General features: G+C 40.1%; 1 protein-coding gene across 1 annotated transcript in view; it reads left to right on the top strand.

The window, feature by feature from the left end:
* INSC (INSC spindle orientation adaptor protein) overlaps positions 1 to 17,685 on the top strand; it is a 130,122-nt gene that overhangs the window by 27,826 nt on the left and 84,611 nt on the right. The window contains exon 2 of the mRNA XM_074231610.1: positions 15,808 to 15,908. Coding sequence (XP_074087711.1) covers positions 15,853 to 15,908 — 56 coding nt within the window. The 5' untranslated portion in view covers positions 15,808 to 15,852. The remainder of the gene's footprint in view (positions 1 to 15,807; positions 15,909 to 17,685) is intronic.

The following is a 17,685-nucleotide window of genomic DNA, read 5'->3' as shown; positions in this document are numbered from 1 at the left end:
AAGCCAAGTTCAGATTCAACCTTTGGCACTTGATATTGATATACCCACTGGAAATCTCAACTATAGCTTCTTCATCTGAAAAATATGGATAATGTGGTACTTTCCTTCCGTTGGTGTCTCTTGGAAATGAGGCCCTTGTTCTTAGGGAGTTCTACTGGGTCTCACGGTGGGAATAAGGAAACAGTTGAGGGTCTCCCACAACATGTCTGCTATTGGAGTTTCTTACTTTCTCAAGGAGTCATTGTTTTCTGTTTAACTCATTAGATTTTTTTTTCAGGAAGTTCAATTCTTAGATAAGATCTACTTCTGCCTATTTTGTTTAATCACTATCCATTTCATTTTATACTTGTCTTATTTCTTCTAGCTATTCTTTTCTTCCTTTTGACTAAGACATTAATTTCTCTGAGATTCAACTGGGGGCTTGGGACAAAATCTACTCCTGTCACCCTGGATTGTGTGAGTAAACTCTGCTAGAACCTGAGTTTGGTGACCAAGCATCAGCTCTGCCTTCTAAAGGGATTTTCTGGGCTTTTCTACCAGGCTTCAGGCCTGAGTTGCCTGGGTCACTCTTTCTTGCACAGAACACAGGCCTGGTACCACTTTCTGCCCTGGCCTCTCTGCCTTCTCACCTTTAGGTGAGGTCCCCAGTTGCTTCTTGTTGCTCTGGACCCTGGTCTGGTTATATTTCCTTCTGTAAAACTGGAGTACATTGCATTTTTCACCCTAGAAAACCCTAGCTTTTTCTCCTCTTCTGTTTGTATGGTAGTCTAGCAGACATTTTTGTATACTTCTATACTGGATAGAGGAATTTATAGTTCATTATTTTTTTATTTTCTTTTTCATTGATCTTTATAGGTCCTTTTGAGAGATTCATTGGGATGACGCTAGGGGCACTTGGCTCCTCTAAGCCTTAATATACCCAGCACCCTGGTATCTTCTCATAGACATTTCCCTTGGGTCTCAAAAAATTAAAAGTGGAATGACATATGCCTTTCAGGACTTTATACTCTAATAGAGAGGAACAATAGATACATGAGAGTGGTGATTAGGAAAGGTATCATCTGTGGAGTAAGGGATGGTGAACTGATCCATACAATTCAGATGAGAAAATTGTATTTCATCTTGTTGCTAGGGCTAAATAGTCATCCCAGCTCCAGTTCTCCCACACCTCTGGCCTCTCTGCCTTCTCACCTTTACCTGACAGCTCTCTCCTTTTCCTGGTATTCTCTCTCTTCCAGCCCACACATCTGGGTCCACCTTGCCCTTTCTCCTTTATCTTGGTCTTTGACAGTTTTAGCCTCCTAAGTCTCCAGTTATAGCAACACCCATCACTCTGTGTAATCTCATAATACAGGAGCAGGAATAAATCCAGATAGCCTGAAAGCAAGTTATCTACAGAACATATATAGGGAAGACTCTTCTGACTCCATCAAAAGAGAAATTCAGGGTGCAAATATCCCCAGAGATGAAATTTTTTTATATCGTTTCCCATTGGGAATAAGAAGAGTGGGTACTTCAGAATCCTCCTAGGACTTCAGGATTCAGCAGGAAAGGAATTTATTTTAGGACCCTAGCATGAAGAGGCCATCCAGCTTGTTAGTGTGGATATAGATTTCTGTTAAAATATCCTGAATAGAAAATAATTCCCATTGCTGGGACCTTGAGGTGATGATAGGACACAGAGTTGGAAAAGATCAATATTCTAGCCCAATATACTAATTTTATTAAGAAAGGAGCTGTGGTCCAGAGAGGAGGAAGAGAACTAATTAAGTTCATAAAATAAGTCAATGGCACATTTTGTGTTAGAACAGATCAATTGATTCAAATATGGTTATTCTCACAAAGACATCCATTCAACAGCCTTATCTCCAGATTCTGCCTCATCCCCCCCCTCCCCCCAAACTGCTTGCCAGCCCAGCAATCCTGCTAGTGGTTACAGGGAACAGTGTGGACAGATCCCTTACCAGGTACCACTAGTGACATAGTTTTATTTTTCTCTTTCCTAAATTTTCCTTACATAAAGGAAACATAAAGTTCAGGTAGATGGAACAGAAAGCAGAAAAAAACAGAAAGTTTTATTTTTCTGTGCTGTTTAATTCTCTGTTCTCTATCTCTGTCTCTTTCCTTCTCTGTCTCTGTCTGTCTTTTCCTCTCTGTCTCCTCTTCTCTGCTGCACAAACATACAGATTAAAACCCTCCACCAGCTCCAGAAACACCACAGCTTTATTGTTTTTAATATTGTTGGAAGGGTTTTAATCAATTTTTTATGAAAAGAAAATATTGTAGTTTATAGAGATCCATATGGAAGTGAGTTTTCATTTGAAGCCTGAGTCTAACCAGTGGAAAGAACTGTTCAGGTATAAAAATAATAAAAGAGAAAAGGGGAACAGGGAGGGGAAAGGCAGAAGCCTGCTGCCCAGCCAAATGCCCCCTTGGGGACTATATCAGGTCCAGAAATGAGAAGGGCTTTGCCTAAGGTCATACAACAAGTTATATGTTGGAGATACATGATATTTCTCAACAAATTTCATGTAGGGGGTTCGACCTTCTCTTACACTGCTCAAATCAACAAGTCAAGGGTTCAGTTAGCATTTTTAGGCACCTGCCATATGCCCAAAATATACTATTTGCTAAGTATTGTCTAACCTTGAAATTTGGATAACCACATATACCTGCATCAGAAACAGAGCTTTATATCCTTTTATAATTTTTATTTAAATTTTTTATTTTTACATCACATTCATTTCCAAATATATATCTGCTCTTCAGGGTCATCCCCATTGAGAGAGAGAGAGAGGAAGAGAGAGAGAGAGACAGAGAAACAGAGGGATAGGGACAGAAACACAGAGAGTGAGTGTGTGTGAGGGAGAGAGAGAAGACAGAGACAGAGAGAGAAGGGAAAGAGATAGATAGAGAGAGAGAGGGAGAGTTAAGCAGCAAAATGAAATAACATTTCAATGGCTCTGCCAGTGTCCCCAAAGTTTGTGGAGTTTTAAACTTAAGACTTATTTCACCCTGTCCATGCAGTCCACAGCTGTAGCCTTCCATTTCTGCTGAGAAGGGAACATTTCCCTCCTCCCTTCTTTGGGACCAAACTCAATAAGCTTTCTAGATGAGCTTAAGTGAACTTTGAGATAGAGGGTTCCAGGTGCCCATCTCCTCCAATTCCTCTGGCTCTGGTTTCCCCCTTGCCTTGGTGTCTCTCAACAATCTCCTTAGATGGGAGTTTGCCTGATGGATTGCATTTGGTCTTGGAGACTCCCCTTGTGTGAAATGAATTACAGCCGGCTAACTGGAAGCATGAATCATCAAGTAATAAGAGGCAGATGGCTTGCTCAGCGTAGAAGCGCAGATGTTGGCTTGAGCTGGCTGCTTGGGGGAAATGGGCATTTTGATGTCAGCACTATCTCCCAAGCTTTGGCCAGATACTGACACCATTAATAAAGATCTTGGCTGAGCCCTCTGTTTTTTTTTTTCAGAGTGCCCTCCCATCCACAGTCAAAGCTGAGTCTTATGAAAGGCAGGGCAGGGATAATATATTTTACAGAAGGGGAAATTGAGACCCAGAGAGAACTGACTGACAAGATAACACAATGAGTGAGCAAACTCATGGGTAGATTCTAATCCAAGCATCCTTATTCCAGGTCAGGGATTTTTCTTTTTTCAATTTCCTTTGGGTTAGGGCTTTTTCCATCACATCGCAGATTTAGAGTTGGAAGGGATCTTGGAAATTCAATTTAATTCATTGCATCTCCTAATATGAAGTATTGTGTTTGGTGCTTTCAATACAAAGACAAAAATGAAACAGTCCCTGCCCTCAAGTAGCTACCACACTACTGGGGAGGAGAGAGGACACAGCCTATCTAGGCAGGTTATGAAATATATACAAATAGAATACAATACAGATGTAAGTGAGAAGGGCAGGCTTTGCAGATACAGAGATGTGGGAGACAGAAGGTTGGATTTAGGGAAGAGGCAAGTAGAAGAGATTTGAAGCAATGAAGGTTTCTTGTTCTGATGTGTCTGACTCTTTATGACCCCATTTGGGGTTTCTTAGCAGAGGTAATGGAGAGCCTTGACATTTCCTTCTCCAGCTCATTGACAGATGAGGAAACTGAGGCAAACAGGGTAAAGTGACTTGTTGAGGGTCAAGGAGTTAGTAAGTGACTCAAAAGGATGAGTCTTCTGATTCAGAGCCTAGTGCTCTATCCACCGTCCCCCCTTCCCCCAGCTGCCCTTGTCCAGGGCTAAGGGAAATGCTATTTGCATTTAAGGAAGTCTTGATATTTGAGAGAGGCAGAGGTGAGATTTTGGAAACAGCAGCATTCCTAGATCTCTAACTAATGCAATAGACAACCTTTCTAGGTACTTTGGGTTACCCTTGGTTTAGGTAATGCAGAGACTCTTCAGGGCTCCAGAGGCCTCTTGCCAATTCACTCCTGATTGTAAGTGTCTAACAGCTGTGAGGGACTGATATGAAGCCTCTCCTCTTCCTCAGAAGACTAGAGGGAGCACACCCCGTGAATCTTTCATGAGCCTCCTATTCGGTTAGGAAGCACCTGGTTGGATCTCAGCCGGTCCCTTCCCCAGAGGTTGGGTGGGACTTGGGCCCTCCTGTAATAATCGGTGTCTGCCTAGGGAGACTGCCAGTATTACTTCCCCTCCCCTCTCCCCTCCTCCCCTCCCTTCCCCTTCCCTCCTCTCCCCCCATTCTTTCCCCCCATTCTTTCCCCCTTTCCTCTCTTCCCTTCCCCCCCTCCTCTTCCCTCATCTCCTCTCCTCTCTCCTCTCCTTAGTCCTTTCCCCATTCCCAATATACCTGCTTCCTATCTATTCCAATTCCAGGATTCAGTTCAAGCTCCAGGTCCCAAAGGACTTGGGTTCTAGATGCCTAATGCCTAAGGTATTAATTAGCAATGCCTTAAGGTCTGGGATGTACCTTTAAAATATGGATTGATGAGATAGGTAAGTGATCAAGCTGGAGGAATTAATCTCTAATACTGGAATTTTCATCACTCTTGGTTGGTTAGTGCCTTCCCTGGTGCCCCGTCATGTAGGTAGCTGACTCCCAGCTAAGGGTCACAGCTAACAGAAGTAACATGATAGTTGATTCAGACAGACATGGTTAGAAGATAGAAATCTTTAGGGAAGGAGATGAGCATGTAGAGAGAAGCTCTCAAAGTCTCAGAGATCTAGAGATTTGGAATTCTAGTCCAAATCCTTAATTTTACAATTGAGGAAACCAATTTCCAGGGATGTTAAATAACTTTCCCAAGGCCACCAGTGTTAAATGTTTAAGAGAAAATTTGAACCTGGGTCCTGTGACTCAAGAGTTATTTGTGTCATTCCAAGTGAACCTCCTCTCACTGGGTGACCTGATAGACTTGTAATAAACTTTATGGTTTATCTTTTTTTTTTTTTTTTTTTTTTTTTTAGGTTTTTGCAAGGCAAATGGGGTTAAGTGGCTTGCCCAAGGCCACACAGCTAGGTAATTATTAAGTGTCTGAGGCCAGATTTGAACCCAGGTACTCTTGACTCCAGGGCCGGTGCTTTATCCACTGTGCCATCTAGCTGCCCCTATGATTTATCTCTTGAAAAAAAGATTCCCTCTGCTTATCCCTGCTGAATTAGACTCAGGTTATTACATAAATATGTTGGAAGAAAGGATTCATGTTTCAGAATTCATGCTATCAGAAAGTATTTTTCTAATATATCTTCCAAGTGTGGGATTTAGAACTGGGAGAGATTTTAAAATTTGTCTAGTATAATTTTCTCATTTTACAGATAAGGGAAGTCAATAAGGCTCAGAGGGCAAAAGACTTATCTAAGGTCATAAAGACATCCAATTACCGTGACATCCAATCCTATGTTCTTTCCATTTTTTTCTATTTTAAATCTATGAACAACTGTGGCCAGACTGTAATAATAGAGCTCATTATGTGTATAATAGTCTTTTTATGTCAAATTTCCTCCAGAGAGAGGATGAAAGTAGATTTCTTAAAGGACGTTTACTTTATAAAGAACTGAATGTCCCAATCTCACCTTTGTTCTATTCACTATGACATAAAGAAGGAAATGGGAAGACCCTAGAGAAGAGAACTTGTTTCTAGACCCCTTTGGGAAAAGGCAAAGAGCTCCAATTTCTGACGGGGGGTGGGGAATGAGGCACCCTCAGCTTATTATAAGATTGGGCTGTCACATTTATAACCTATATCAAATGGTTTGCTTTGTCCTCTTTTTTTTTTTAAGGTTTTTGCTAGGCAATTGGGTTAAGTGGCTTGCCCAAGGCCACACAGCTAGGTAATTGTTAAGTGTCTGAGAACGGATTTGAACCCAGGTCCTCCTGACTCCAGAGCCGGTGCTTTATCCACTGTGCCACCTAGCTGCCCAGGTTTGCTTTTTCAGTGAGGGTAGTGGGTGGGAGGAAGGGAAAGAATTTGGAACTCAAAGTTTTAAAAGCAAATGTTAAAAATTGCTTTTATATGTAACTCAGGAAAAATTAAATACTAAAACCAGATTGGGTTGTCAAGGATTTAATAATATTGCTTGTCCTTCATTTTTGAAGAAGGCCGTGACATCAGGGAGGTGATGTCATGATAAGCACATGAATTATGTTTGAATGGGGGGGGGTGCTGTGCTAAGTCATCAGCCTTACTTTCTCCTCTGGAGCCATCTGGGTCCAGTAGCCAGATATGTATCAGGATGACTGGAGATGGCACTGGATGGGAGGTAATCAGGGTTAAGTGACTTGCCCAAGGTCACACAGCAGTGTCAGTTGTCTGAGGCTGGATTCGAACCCTTGTCCTGATCCAAGACCAGTGATCTATCTACTGCATACAAGGTTCAGACACCACTGATCAACTGGCCTGGTACAGACTTGCGGTTGGGTGGATTTTGCACTGAAACTGACCAGGTCATTCAGGTCCACCGGTGGATACCCTCAAAGTTTTTCTGACTTTGGGGCTTGGCTACAGAATGATGAAAGGGGAAGTGCTTGGGAGTTCTTGGGAATCTAATGACTCCCTTCTTCAACATTACCAATTTGTCAACTAAGATTTACTGAGCACCTATTGATGGTGTGGTGATAGTGCTAGGAGGTCCTAAGATGCCACCTAAGAATTTACGAGTTCCCTCCTTGGACAGGTAAGAAGGAGTAGTTGACTAACACTGCCAGGTGATCAGATGAATTATATTAACAATGCGTGGAGGACTGCACCCCTACTTAGAGCTATTTTCTCCAGGTAGGTGGGTTACAGCAATGCATCTGTTAGGTTTGTTGAGCATTGGTAGTCTAGTAATTATATTCATCCCAGCCCAATCTTTGATGCTCTTACCAGACTAGAACCAGGCTCAGATCCTATAGAGATTCACACAGAAAGATGGACAGGTAGAAATCCAACATAGTCAACAAGATATTCATCTCGTGAACCTGGATACAATACAGGATGAGAATAGGACTAAAATCTTTCCAAATATCATTGCATTTGATCCTTTGATTCTTTGACTCCCAGATGGCATTGGGAAGAGAAATATTAGATCACAGAAACCAGAAAGGAAGGGATTAGATACCAAACACTGCAATGGAAAATAATTTCACCAGAAGCTTTATCATTTTGTGGACTCTGAGAGTCATCACATTGAAGGGAGATACCTCAACTAGACTGGGGAGTAGACAGGTCAAGAAAACCAGCAAGACCCTCTGGGGGCTCTTTGCTGACTCCAAATAATGCTTGTGAATTCTAGTATATGTTTAGTGATTGAAATCTGAGCATATTTTCATTTTGGTGTTATAGGGATTGATCATAGGGATTCTGAGGAGATGGCTGTGTCTCAGAAATCAGGAAGACTCATCTTCTTGGGTTCAAATCTGACATCAGATGCACACTAGCTGTGTGACCCTGGGCAACTCACTTAACCCTGTTTGCCTTTGTATTCTCATCTATTAAAATGAATTGGAAAAGGAAATGATAAATGGATCTAGTATCTTTGCCAAGCAAACTCCAAATGGGTTCATAAAAAGTCAGACATGACTGAAAAGATTGAATAGCAGCTGGCTGATTTTTAAAGGTTCCTAATTTCTTCTAACATGAAATAGTTTCCAATCCTCTCAAAATCTTGGTCATAGCTTCAGAATATAATTAACCTATCAATCTATCTGTATTTATTTAAAAAACTAACTCTGGATATGTGATTTCATTAATATTGAAGACGAACCATGTGGAAACGTCTATGTCTGATGTAGTTTGGCAGTTGGTATGAGGATTCTTAGAAGTTAAGGAATCTGTTCCTTGTTATACAACTAACATGCAACAGAGAGAAGGATTTGAATCCAGGTCTTGTTGTTGCCAAGGCCTAAATGCCATGCCATACTATGTTGGGGATTTTTATGTTGTTAGATAGACAGTCTTCCACCTTCTCCCATTCCCCAAATATATCTGTGTATAAGTTTACTTCCATTCCTTTCCACATTTAGCCAGAGTTGAATATTCCATTTAGCCATAAAGATACAGCCAAACACATTTATGTAGCATTTCAAAATTTAAGAAGTTTTCAAATAAACATTTCATTTGCTCCACACAAAAACTACATAATGAGAGGAAACTGAGGCATAGAGAGGTTAAGTGGTGGTCCAAGGTTAATGAGCAACAAACTTTGGTCTTGAACCCTATCACCTCTGACTCCAAATCCATATTGCTTGCTGAGGATGCTTCTCAAATACCAGTCTCCCCGCTAAACCCTCCTTGATTTTTTTCTTTCCTGTCTCATTGCTTTCCCCCCTCCCAAGAATTCAATTTCATTTAATCAACATTTATTAAACTCCTCATGTTTTCAATGGCACTGTGCTAAGCAATGGTGGTAGAAAGACAAAGTATGCTTTGCTTCAAAGAACTTTGGATTGGAGAAATGTGAAAGCAAATAAATAAATGGAAAGTATATACAAAGTAATGCAAAATAATTTTCAGAGGTAGAGCAGATTGACTTTCCTTCAGGTCCCAACAAGCCTTGGGTCTGTACCTCTCTTATGTACTCATCAGACTTACTTTCTCTCTCTGTTATTCCTCTCTGACTGCTGGAAAAAAAAGAAAAACAAAACCCTTTTAACAAATATGCAGAATCAGAGAACCCCAAAAGCAATCATTTTGGTTTAAACTAAAATGTTGATGTGATGGGTGTCCTTTGTGCAGCCTAGGCTCTGAAATTTTCAATCAGGACCCAAGAAGTAGAATCATCTATTTCTTTCTTCATAGATAAGCCCTAATATCCTTGTTTCTGTTTTCATCATGGTGTAGTAGGCTTATGAACCTGGAGTCAGTCATTTCATCTCTGTCTGCCTCGGTTTCCTTATCTGTGAAATGAGAATAATAATAATAATAATAGAACCTACTTCTCAGGGTTGTTGTGAGGGTCAAATGAAATCATATATATATATATATAAAGTTATTATTATTAATGTATAGGGGGATTGGTGTATTAGCATGAGATCACTAGGAGGTTAGGATACTGTTAACTTGGGAGAGCTGTTATTAAAACTTTTTTCAATTAATAAAACTTTTTTCTCTCTCTCCCACTTCCTCACTACCAGGAAAAAAAAATAGAACTTGAAAACCTTTTGAGCAAATATGCAGAGCCAAAGAACCCAAAAAGTAATCTTGTATTGGTGGAACAATAAAAACTTTAAAGTTTTTTAAAAATTGGACATTTAAAAAATGTTATTCTTATTCTCAGATGAACAAATACAAAATTTATCACAGTCATTTTTGAAGATCTTGTCCTTCTTAAAATTTAAACCTCCCTTTGAGGAAATCTTTAAGGAAAAAAAAATCTTAAAAAAACAGAAAAAGTATCTTGAGGCACTGTTTGTTAATGGAAAGAGCCCTAACTGGCCTTTGGAACAGAAGACCTGTACACAAATTCTACCTGAGCTAAGTCTGAGCTTTTGGGAAATCTTGTCATCACTCCTCTTCAATGCCCTCTCCCCCATCAGTTTCCTTATCTGTAAAATGAGGGGATTGGAAGAAATGGTCTCTAGGGTTCCTTCCAACTCTCCATCTGTGGTCCGATGATTCTGAGACCTTTTCTGACAATGTGGCCAATGACCCAGTCACCCTCCTGTACAGAAGGGAGGGAGCTACATTTCCTCCTGTTTTTTCCCACTGGGATCCTTGGAGGGATGAAAAAAAAATTACATTTATGTTTCAAGGGACCTAGAATTTAAATGGAGCCAGAATGGCTCATTTAGGCTAAGTCCTAATTAGTGGTGGGTTGTGGTTGTAACTGTCTGGGTTATAGAATGGGTGGGACTGGATGAGTAGTGGGGGGCAGTGGGTGTGGTGCTGGTGGTGGTGGCTCTGTGTATGTGTGTGTGGGGGTACAGAATGATGGGTAGCTGATGAGACTGAGTCACTCCATTTACAATGGGGAGTTTCCTTTGGGTTAATTAAGGCTGAAGGCATGACTTGGAGGTGGTGGTTTAAGCTCTTTAGGGGAGTAATTCATCATGACAGCAGAGAGCTGGCCTATTGATTAGTTCAGAGATGGAAAGATGAGGGTGGAGGGAAGAAGGAGAAAAGTGTTGCTTATACTGGAAAACCCTGATGCTCCGCAAGAGACGACTAACTGTAACAAAGATCTCTGGGAAGTTCCTGATATCAGAGGCTGCCCGGTCAGAGAGAGTTAGAAGCAGGGTGGTCTCATTTAAGTTGGATGGGATGAAAGGGAAGCTACTCTTACCTCCTCTCTTTCCAGACAAAATTCCATTTTTTACAGGGCTCTATGAGATGGAGAGGACATCCAGATCACAGAAAGAACCCCTTCCTCGACCTTTCCTCCTTTCCAGCTGAATACTCAGGGACTAGATCACCTGGGACTCTAATTGTTCCTCTTTCCAGGACCCCGGATAGATGCCCAGAGTTTTGCTATTTGTGGAATAATTTCGCCCTCATTCTTTCATCTGACAGCTCTTCAAGAGTCCAAATGTTTATTAGATCTACTTTATAGATGAAGAAATAGTGACCCAGAGAGGCAAAGTGACATGTCCATAACAGGATAATGGGCTGGTAAGAAGGAATTCTAGGGCTTGAAGAAGGCCAGGGTTCAAATCCCAGCTCAGCCTCTCAAAATTTGTGTGATTTTGGGTAATTAGTGAATCCATCAATGACTCACTGTGATAAATTATTAATTTATCACGCTTGTGTAGGACACAAAGACAAAAGTGAATCAATCACCCTTCCCTCAAGAGTGCACATATGGACTATGTAAACATGATGCAATTTGCGGGGAGAAGTTGTGCTAGCAGTTAGGAGGACCAGAAAAGATTTCACATAAAAGTTACTTCACTGCTCTCTGGGCTTCAGTCAATCAAAATTAGATAACCTCTAAGGATCTAACTTTAGGTGCCACAATGAATAGAACATTGGACTCGGAATGAGAACAATCTGAAGTTAAATCCTGCCCTAGACGCTTTTCAGTTGTGTGATCCTGGACAAGTCATTTAATTGTTCAGTGCTTCAGTTTCCTCATCTGTAAAATGGGGATAATAATAACATCTAACCCCTAGGGTTGTTGTGAGGAAAACATTGAGATACTTTATTTACTGCTTTGCAAATCTTAAAGTGCCATATGAAATCTGTTTTTATCATTGAATTAATGATCCTGTAAAGAGAAACTTCATCTTAAAACTTAGATATCCTGACCTGAAAGTGTTTATATTTCCCCTAAAGCTGAGAATGGTCTGAGATGAAGTAGCTAGCCAGACCACAGCACTTTAACTACCTTCCATAATATTGATCCTTTACATCCTCCCCCACCCCACGCCAACCGAGACTCCAGCATAATGGACTCCTTGAAGCCCCTTCTAAAGATTAAACAATCTGAGCCTGGGCAGCCAAGCCCCCTTTCTGGCTGGGGTTCCAATTTGGTCTCATCCAACCACACCAGTTGAATTTTCACTTTCCTCTGCTCTAATTGAATAATTTACTGTAAATAGCTGTCATTCACTGTCAAAGTTATGGAGCCTCATTAGCCAAATGGGGGTGAGTAAGGGTTGGTTTTTAATGTATTGGGCAGGATAAAATGGAACGATCTAAATGGAGCCATCAATACCGGCGGCTGAATTAAGTCATAAGCACTTAGAGTTTCGAGGCCTTCTTGTAAATTACAAGTGCCCCCCCACCAATTTGGGGAAGAATGTGGATGAAATATAGCTTACTGTTTCCATCTCTGGACTCCTAATGAAGTGGGATAGGTCTCCTGGCATCCCTAACTTGGAGCTTACTGGGGCTGGGGAACTTCCCTCTTTCATTTTTCCCCATTATTTCCATCTCTCACCTTGCCTCACCATCACCCCAAGTCAGTGGGCACAGGAAGGAGTTTTCCATTCTGACTTTTCAGGATACCGAATAGCATCATAGGACCACAGATATAGAGATGGGAAAGACCTTCAAAACTATGTAGTCCAACCTCTTCCTTTTATAGATGAGGAAGTTTTCTTTTTTTTTAATGCAACTTTATTTTCATAATTTGAAAAGTATACAGAGTATAGTTATTAAATATAAAATAACACAAAACTGCTTGCCAGAAATCTAGAAATATCAATCTGATTCCATAACACAATCTTTCTTTCTCTCTCTCTCTCTCTCTCTCTCTCCCCCCCCTTCCTTCCTTCCTTCCTTCCTTTTTTGCAAGGCAATGGGATTAAATGACTTGCCCAAGACCACACAGCTAGGTAATTATTAAGTATCTGAGGCCGGATTTGAACTCAGGTACTCCTGACTCCAGGGCCCGTGCTCTATCCACTGTGCCACCTAGCTGTCCCTAAGGATTTTCTTTCTTTAGAGAATATCAACTCTGGAAAGGAAGGCACTTGGTTAGAGGGAGGCAGCAAACTAACCTAGGTCCTCTGATTCCAGATAGTGGGGACTATTCCACTGGATCATGTTGTCCAGTCCTGATGCTTAGAGTCGTAGGCTATAGGACCAGGAAGAACCTCTGAAATCATTTATTTCTTCTTGCCCTCATTTTACACAGAAAGAAAATGAAGGGTATACTAAAAGATATAAAATTAACAAGGAGCCGAGATGAGAGTTGAACTCAACACCTCTGGTTCCAAATCTGCTGCCCTTTCTGAACCAGAAATATAAGAACAAACATTATTTTTCCTTCTTTTATGAGGAAAAACAGTGATCAAGAGAGATACAGATGGGAGGGGGATAATGGAGAGGATGGTGAATTGCAAATCATTCTTTAGAGCTTTTTTATCTAGAATTTCCCTTGTGGCCTGTGTTTCTAAATTGGATCCCCTGAAACATTGTACATAGCAATAGCAACCTTGTGGGATGATCAGCTATCATAGTCTTAGCTCTTCTCAATAATACAGTGATCAAAGTGATGGCTCCAAAAGTTTTGTGATGGAAAATACTGCCCCCAACCAGAGAAAGAATGAGTCTGAATACATACTCATTTTCATTTTTTAAAATTTGCTTTTTGTTTTTCTTTCTTATTTTTTCCTTTTTATTCTGATTCTTCTTTCATAACATGACTAATATGGAAATACATTTGACGTGATTGTACATGATAACCGATATCAGATCACTTGCTCTCTTGAGGTGGGTGACGGAAGGGAGGGAACTCAAAATCTTATCAAAAATGAATGTTGAAAATTATCTTTGCCCAAAATTAGAAAAAAGAATAAGCAGATCTCCTGTTAAAGATGATTTTGTCCAACATACCCCTTCCCAGAACCCCAATATTCTAATGAGCACAACTAATTTTTTCATTAAGAAAGTTTAAATATTATTGAAACCTTTTATTTTTATATCTTTTTCATTTCCCACCTTCCAGCTTCCCCATTGGTTTTGTAGGCAAAAATAAAGAGAGAAAAGCAGATCAACAATACAAGGCAACACATCAACAATTACATCCATAATACCCCAACTTTCCAAAGAAGGGAGAGTAGTATCTGTTTTTTTAAAGTCTTTGTCATCATATAGTATGGGTTAGCTAGGTGGTGTGGTGGCTTGGGTGCTAAAGCCTGGAGTCAGGAAGACTCACCATCCTAAATTCAAATCTGGCCTCAGATACAAACTAGCTGTGTGACGTTTGGCAAGTGACTTAACCTTGTTTGCCTCAGTTTCCTCATATGTAAAATGATCTAGAGAAGGAAATGGCAAACCACTCTGCTATCTTTGCCAAGAAAACCCCAAATAGGGTCACGAGGAGTCAAATATGACTGAGCAACAAGTTTGTGTATATTCACAAAATTGCTTGAGGGTCTGGGATTAATAAGGTTCCGGAGTTCATATTTGACCTCAAGATTCCTATAGATGTGTGACCCTGGGAAAGTCACTTAATCTCTATTTGCTTCAGTTTTTAGCACAATTTGTGGGTACCTAAAGTGCTTCAATTCAATAAGTAGTGAGGAATATTATTAATATAATGGTATTGATTGTGGGGGTAGAATGAATAAGACTTGGATCAAGAGGAAGAGAAATAGGAAATCTAAGAACGAGAACAGTGTTTAAGACGCCAGGGTCGGAGAGGTTCTAGGTGATTGCTACTTGGGGAGTTGATCCCCTTGAGAAACAGGAAGGGATTGAGATTTTTTCTGGATTCCCTGTTGGAGTGGGGTGGGCAAATCTGAATGCATGTAGCCTCACACTGGAACTGGGCCGTTTCCTTAGTGGACACACTTTTAAGAATGCAATGAGAGACAGGGCACTGTGATGGCCTGGTCTGAGAGAATGAACAGCTAGGGTTTCGGGCCCAAATTTACCAAGCATTAATTAGCATTGTGATCTTGGATAAGTCACTTATTTTCTCTGAATCTATAAATGAGATAATTGGTCAAAAGTCCCTCCTAGTTTTAAATTTATAGGCTACATGCTGGGAGATAAACCATTTCTTGTAACTTCTGAGATTAAATGTAATAGAGATCAGGCCCCGGGCAATTTATATACTTTAGTAGAGGGAAGGCCCAGTTTGTCTCACAAATGAGCCCTGAGGCAAATCTTTTAAAAAAGAAAATCACATTCTCTAAAGAGAAAATGGTAGAGGAAATTTTGAGAATTTTCCATTAAGAAGAAACAAATACATTACGGGTTCTCTCCACTGATCTCCTGGGAACAGGCATTCCCTCAAGCACATTATTGCAGGTCAGTCCTTCAGTAGAATCATGTCTGAACTCTAATGCATATGAGAAGAATTGTGATAAGGATACTCCAGAAAGAGAAGACTCAGGTTCATCTGATCTGAGAACTATTTTGCATTGTTTAGTTTTACCCTAAACCTCAAAACAACCCCATGAGGTAGGCAGGGAAAACATCCTCCACTGTACAGTTTAGTATGTGAAGGCTCAAATCAACTTAACTGGGGGGGGGGGGCACATCCTGTTAGTGTCAGACCAAGGATTTGGGGAGGAGAGCAGGCTGCCTTTAGTGTATCAATCCTCTTGGCTTATGTGAGTCTCGACTTGGCTGGGCTTCTGAGATAGGGACACGGGACCTTCATGGGTGGTCCAAACTCGAAATTATGACTGAGAAAAGGGCCAGGACTCAATAAGGAAGAAGATATTATAATGAAAATTTACAGGACAAAATGGTGTCCAAGAAGTCCTAGGTTGAAATTCTATCTTTGTGATTATCTCTCTATGTGATCGTAAGAAAGCCATTTCTTTGCCATCTGTAAAAAAAGAGAAGATCGGATTATATTGTTTCCAAAGTCCCTAATATTCAATGTTGCTGATTTCTTGACCTGGCTTTGTTTTCCTGGTCCAAGCTGTCACCAATAACCATATTTTTTTTTTCTTTTCAGGGACAAGACAGTTGTGACCAGGCCCTGCTCCAGATTGGGATAAACATGATGGCATTCCCCGGGGTTAGCCACTTGGATTCTATCCCATTGCCTGGGCAGGGGTAAGTGCGGTGATACTTCTTTAAGAACTGACTGACAGTCTAAATCCTTCCTTTCTCCTTTCCATCCCTTATCCTGAATCCTATTGCATTCTAGACTTAAGGTTTTGAATCTGGAAATGACCATTCCTGGGCATGCCAAGTCATAGAAAGTGAGAACCAGATTAGGAATGTGGAAAATGGGAGTTTATCTCCAGTAAATTTCCCTAAGAGTTACCCTCTAAGCACTTCAGTTTCCTTGACTCAGATATGGGGAGAACAATTTTTTTTCTTCTTAGGAATATTGAGAGGAAAACTAGGGGCATAAATGCAAAGGGTTCTGAGCTCTCTGGAACCTCATTCTATCATTATTAATAGTGGGAAGAGCTTTTCTTCCTTCATCCTTCGGTTGTTAGCTTGGCAGATTCCCTGACTCTGAGAAAGGAAAGAATGGAAGGGAAGGGAAGAAGAAGAGAGAACTTTCCTGGTGCAGCATGAAGTCACATAAATGGGCACCAATTTATTTTGTTTGGATAGATAAAGATAGATTTTTTAAAAAAGATTTTCTTTATTTTGAGTTTTACAATTTTTCCCCTAATCTTACTTCCTTCCCCCCCCTCCACAGAAGGCAATTTGCCAGTCTTTATATTGTTTCCATGGTATATACATTGATCCAAATTGAATGTGATGATAGAGAAATCAAATCCTTAAGGAAGAAAAATAAAGTATAAGAGATAGCAAGAGAAGATATCAGTTTTTCCCCCCCTAAATTAAAGGTAATAATTAAACATAGATTTTTAAGATTGGAAGGTTAAGATTATATCTTTTTCAGTAAACAGCTTAAAATTCTTTGATATCCTCTATTTTATATTTTCAATTATATTTCAATTTCCAACTATATTCCAATTATATTTCCTTTTCCATTACATCTATAATTATCCATCTTTGGTTAGACTCACTGTCTAAAAGTTAGAAGATCTGGGTAGAGTGGTATAAACACACATATTCATATATTCACAGATTATGTGTGGTGTATACATCTATATTTATATCTTTATCTATATACATGTGGGTAAATGTATATTATATCTACAAACACATGTGGGCATGCATCGCTGGACTGATCTGGACTTACCAGAAATTACTTGAAATTCCTCCTGGGAAACATGCCTTCTGACACTGGGTGATCTGTTCATGACTTCCCATTCCATCATTTGAGACCAAGAAATGCAGTCTCTTTCAATGGTCAGGGAAAGTAGAAAAGAGGGTTTTCTAAGCTTCTCAGAGAAAATAGCTCATGTGAATGACCTTAATCTTGAGGGCCCTGACCTTGTTCACCAGCTGGAGTGTGTATGAGAAAGGGTATACACAGTTCATGACTGGGCTTTGAAGACTGGTGACCAGTTGTTGTGTATGGAATAACATGGAGATTATTTAGATTACATGATATCTGTTTAAAGAAACTCCATCTCTACCCTAAATACACAAGGTGGGAAAGAGCCAAACAAACTTGTCTTCTGGAAACATTCTCTTGTCTTTCCTCTGTGCTGGAGTAATGTGAATCTGGCTATGTGGTCCTAGGCAAGTCATTTGTCTACTTCAGTTTCCTTAAGTGTAAATTGGGGAAAATAAAATCTTATCTCACAGGATTATTGTGAAGATCAACTAAAATTTGTAAGACACTTTGAACAGTATCTGGCACATAGTAAGTCCTTAATAAATGCTTGTTTTCTATTTAGCTTATCCATTCATCTACTCATCTATCCCATCATCTGTTTTATTTATCCTGTCATCTATTTAT

Source organism: Macrotis lagotis, chromosome 3 (assembly GCF_037893015.1).
Source record: "Macrotis lagotis isolate mMagLag1 chromosome 3, bilby.v1.9.chrom.fasta, whole genome shotgun sequence".
Taxonomy (NCBI): domain Eukaryota; kingdom Metazoa; phylum Chordata; class Mammalia; order Peramelemorphia; family Peramelidae; genus Macrotis; species Macrotis lagotis.
The sequence above is the reverse complement of the archived record's forward strand: the minus strand, read 5'-3'. Positions and strand labels throughout refer to the sequence as shown.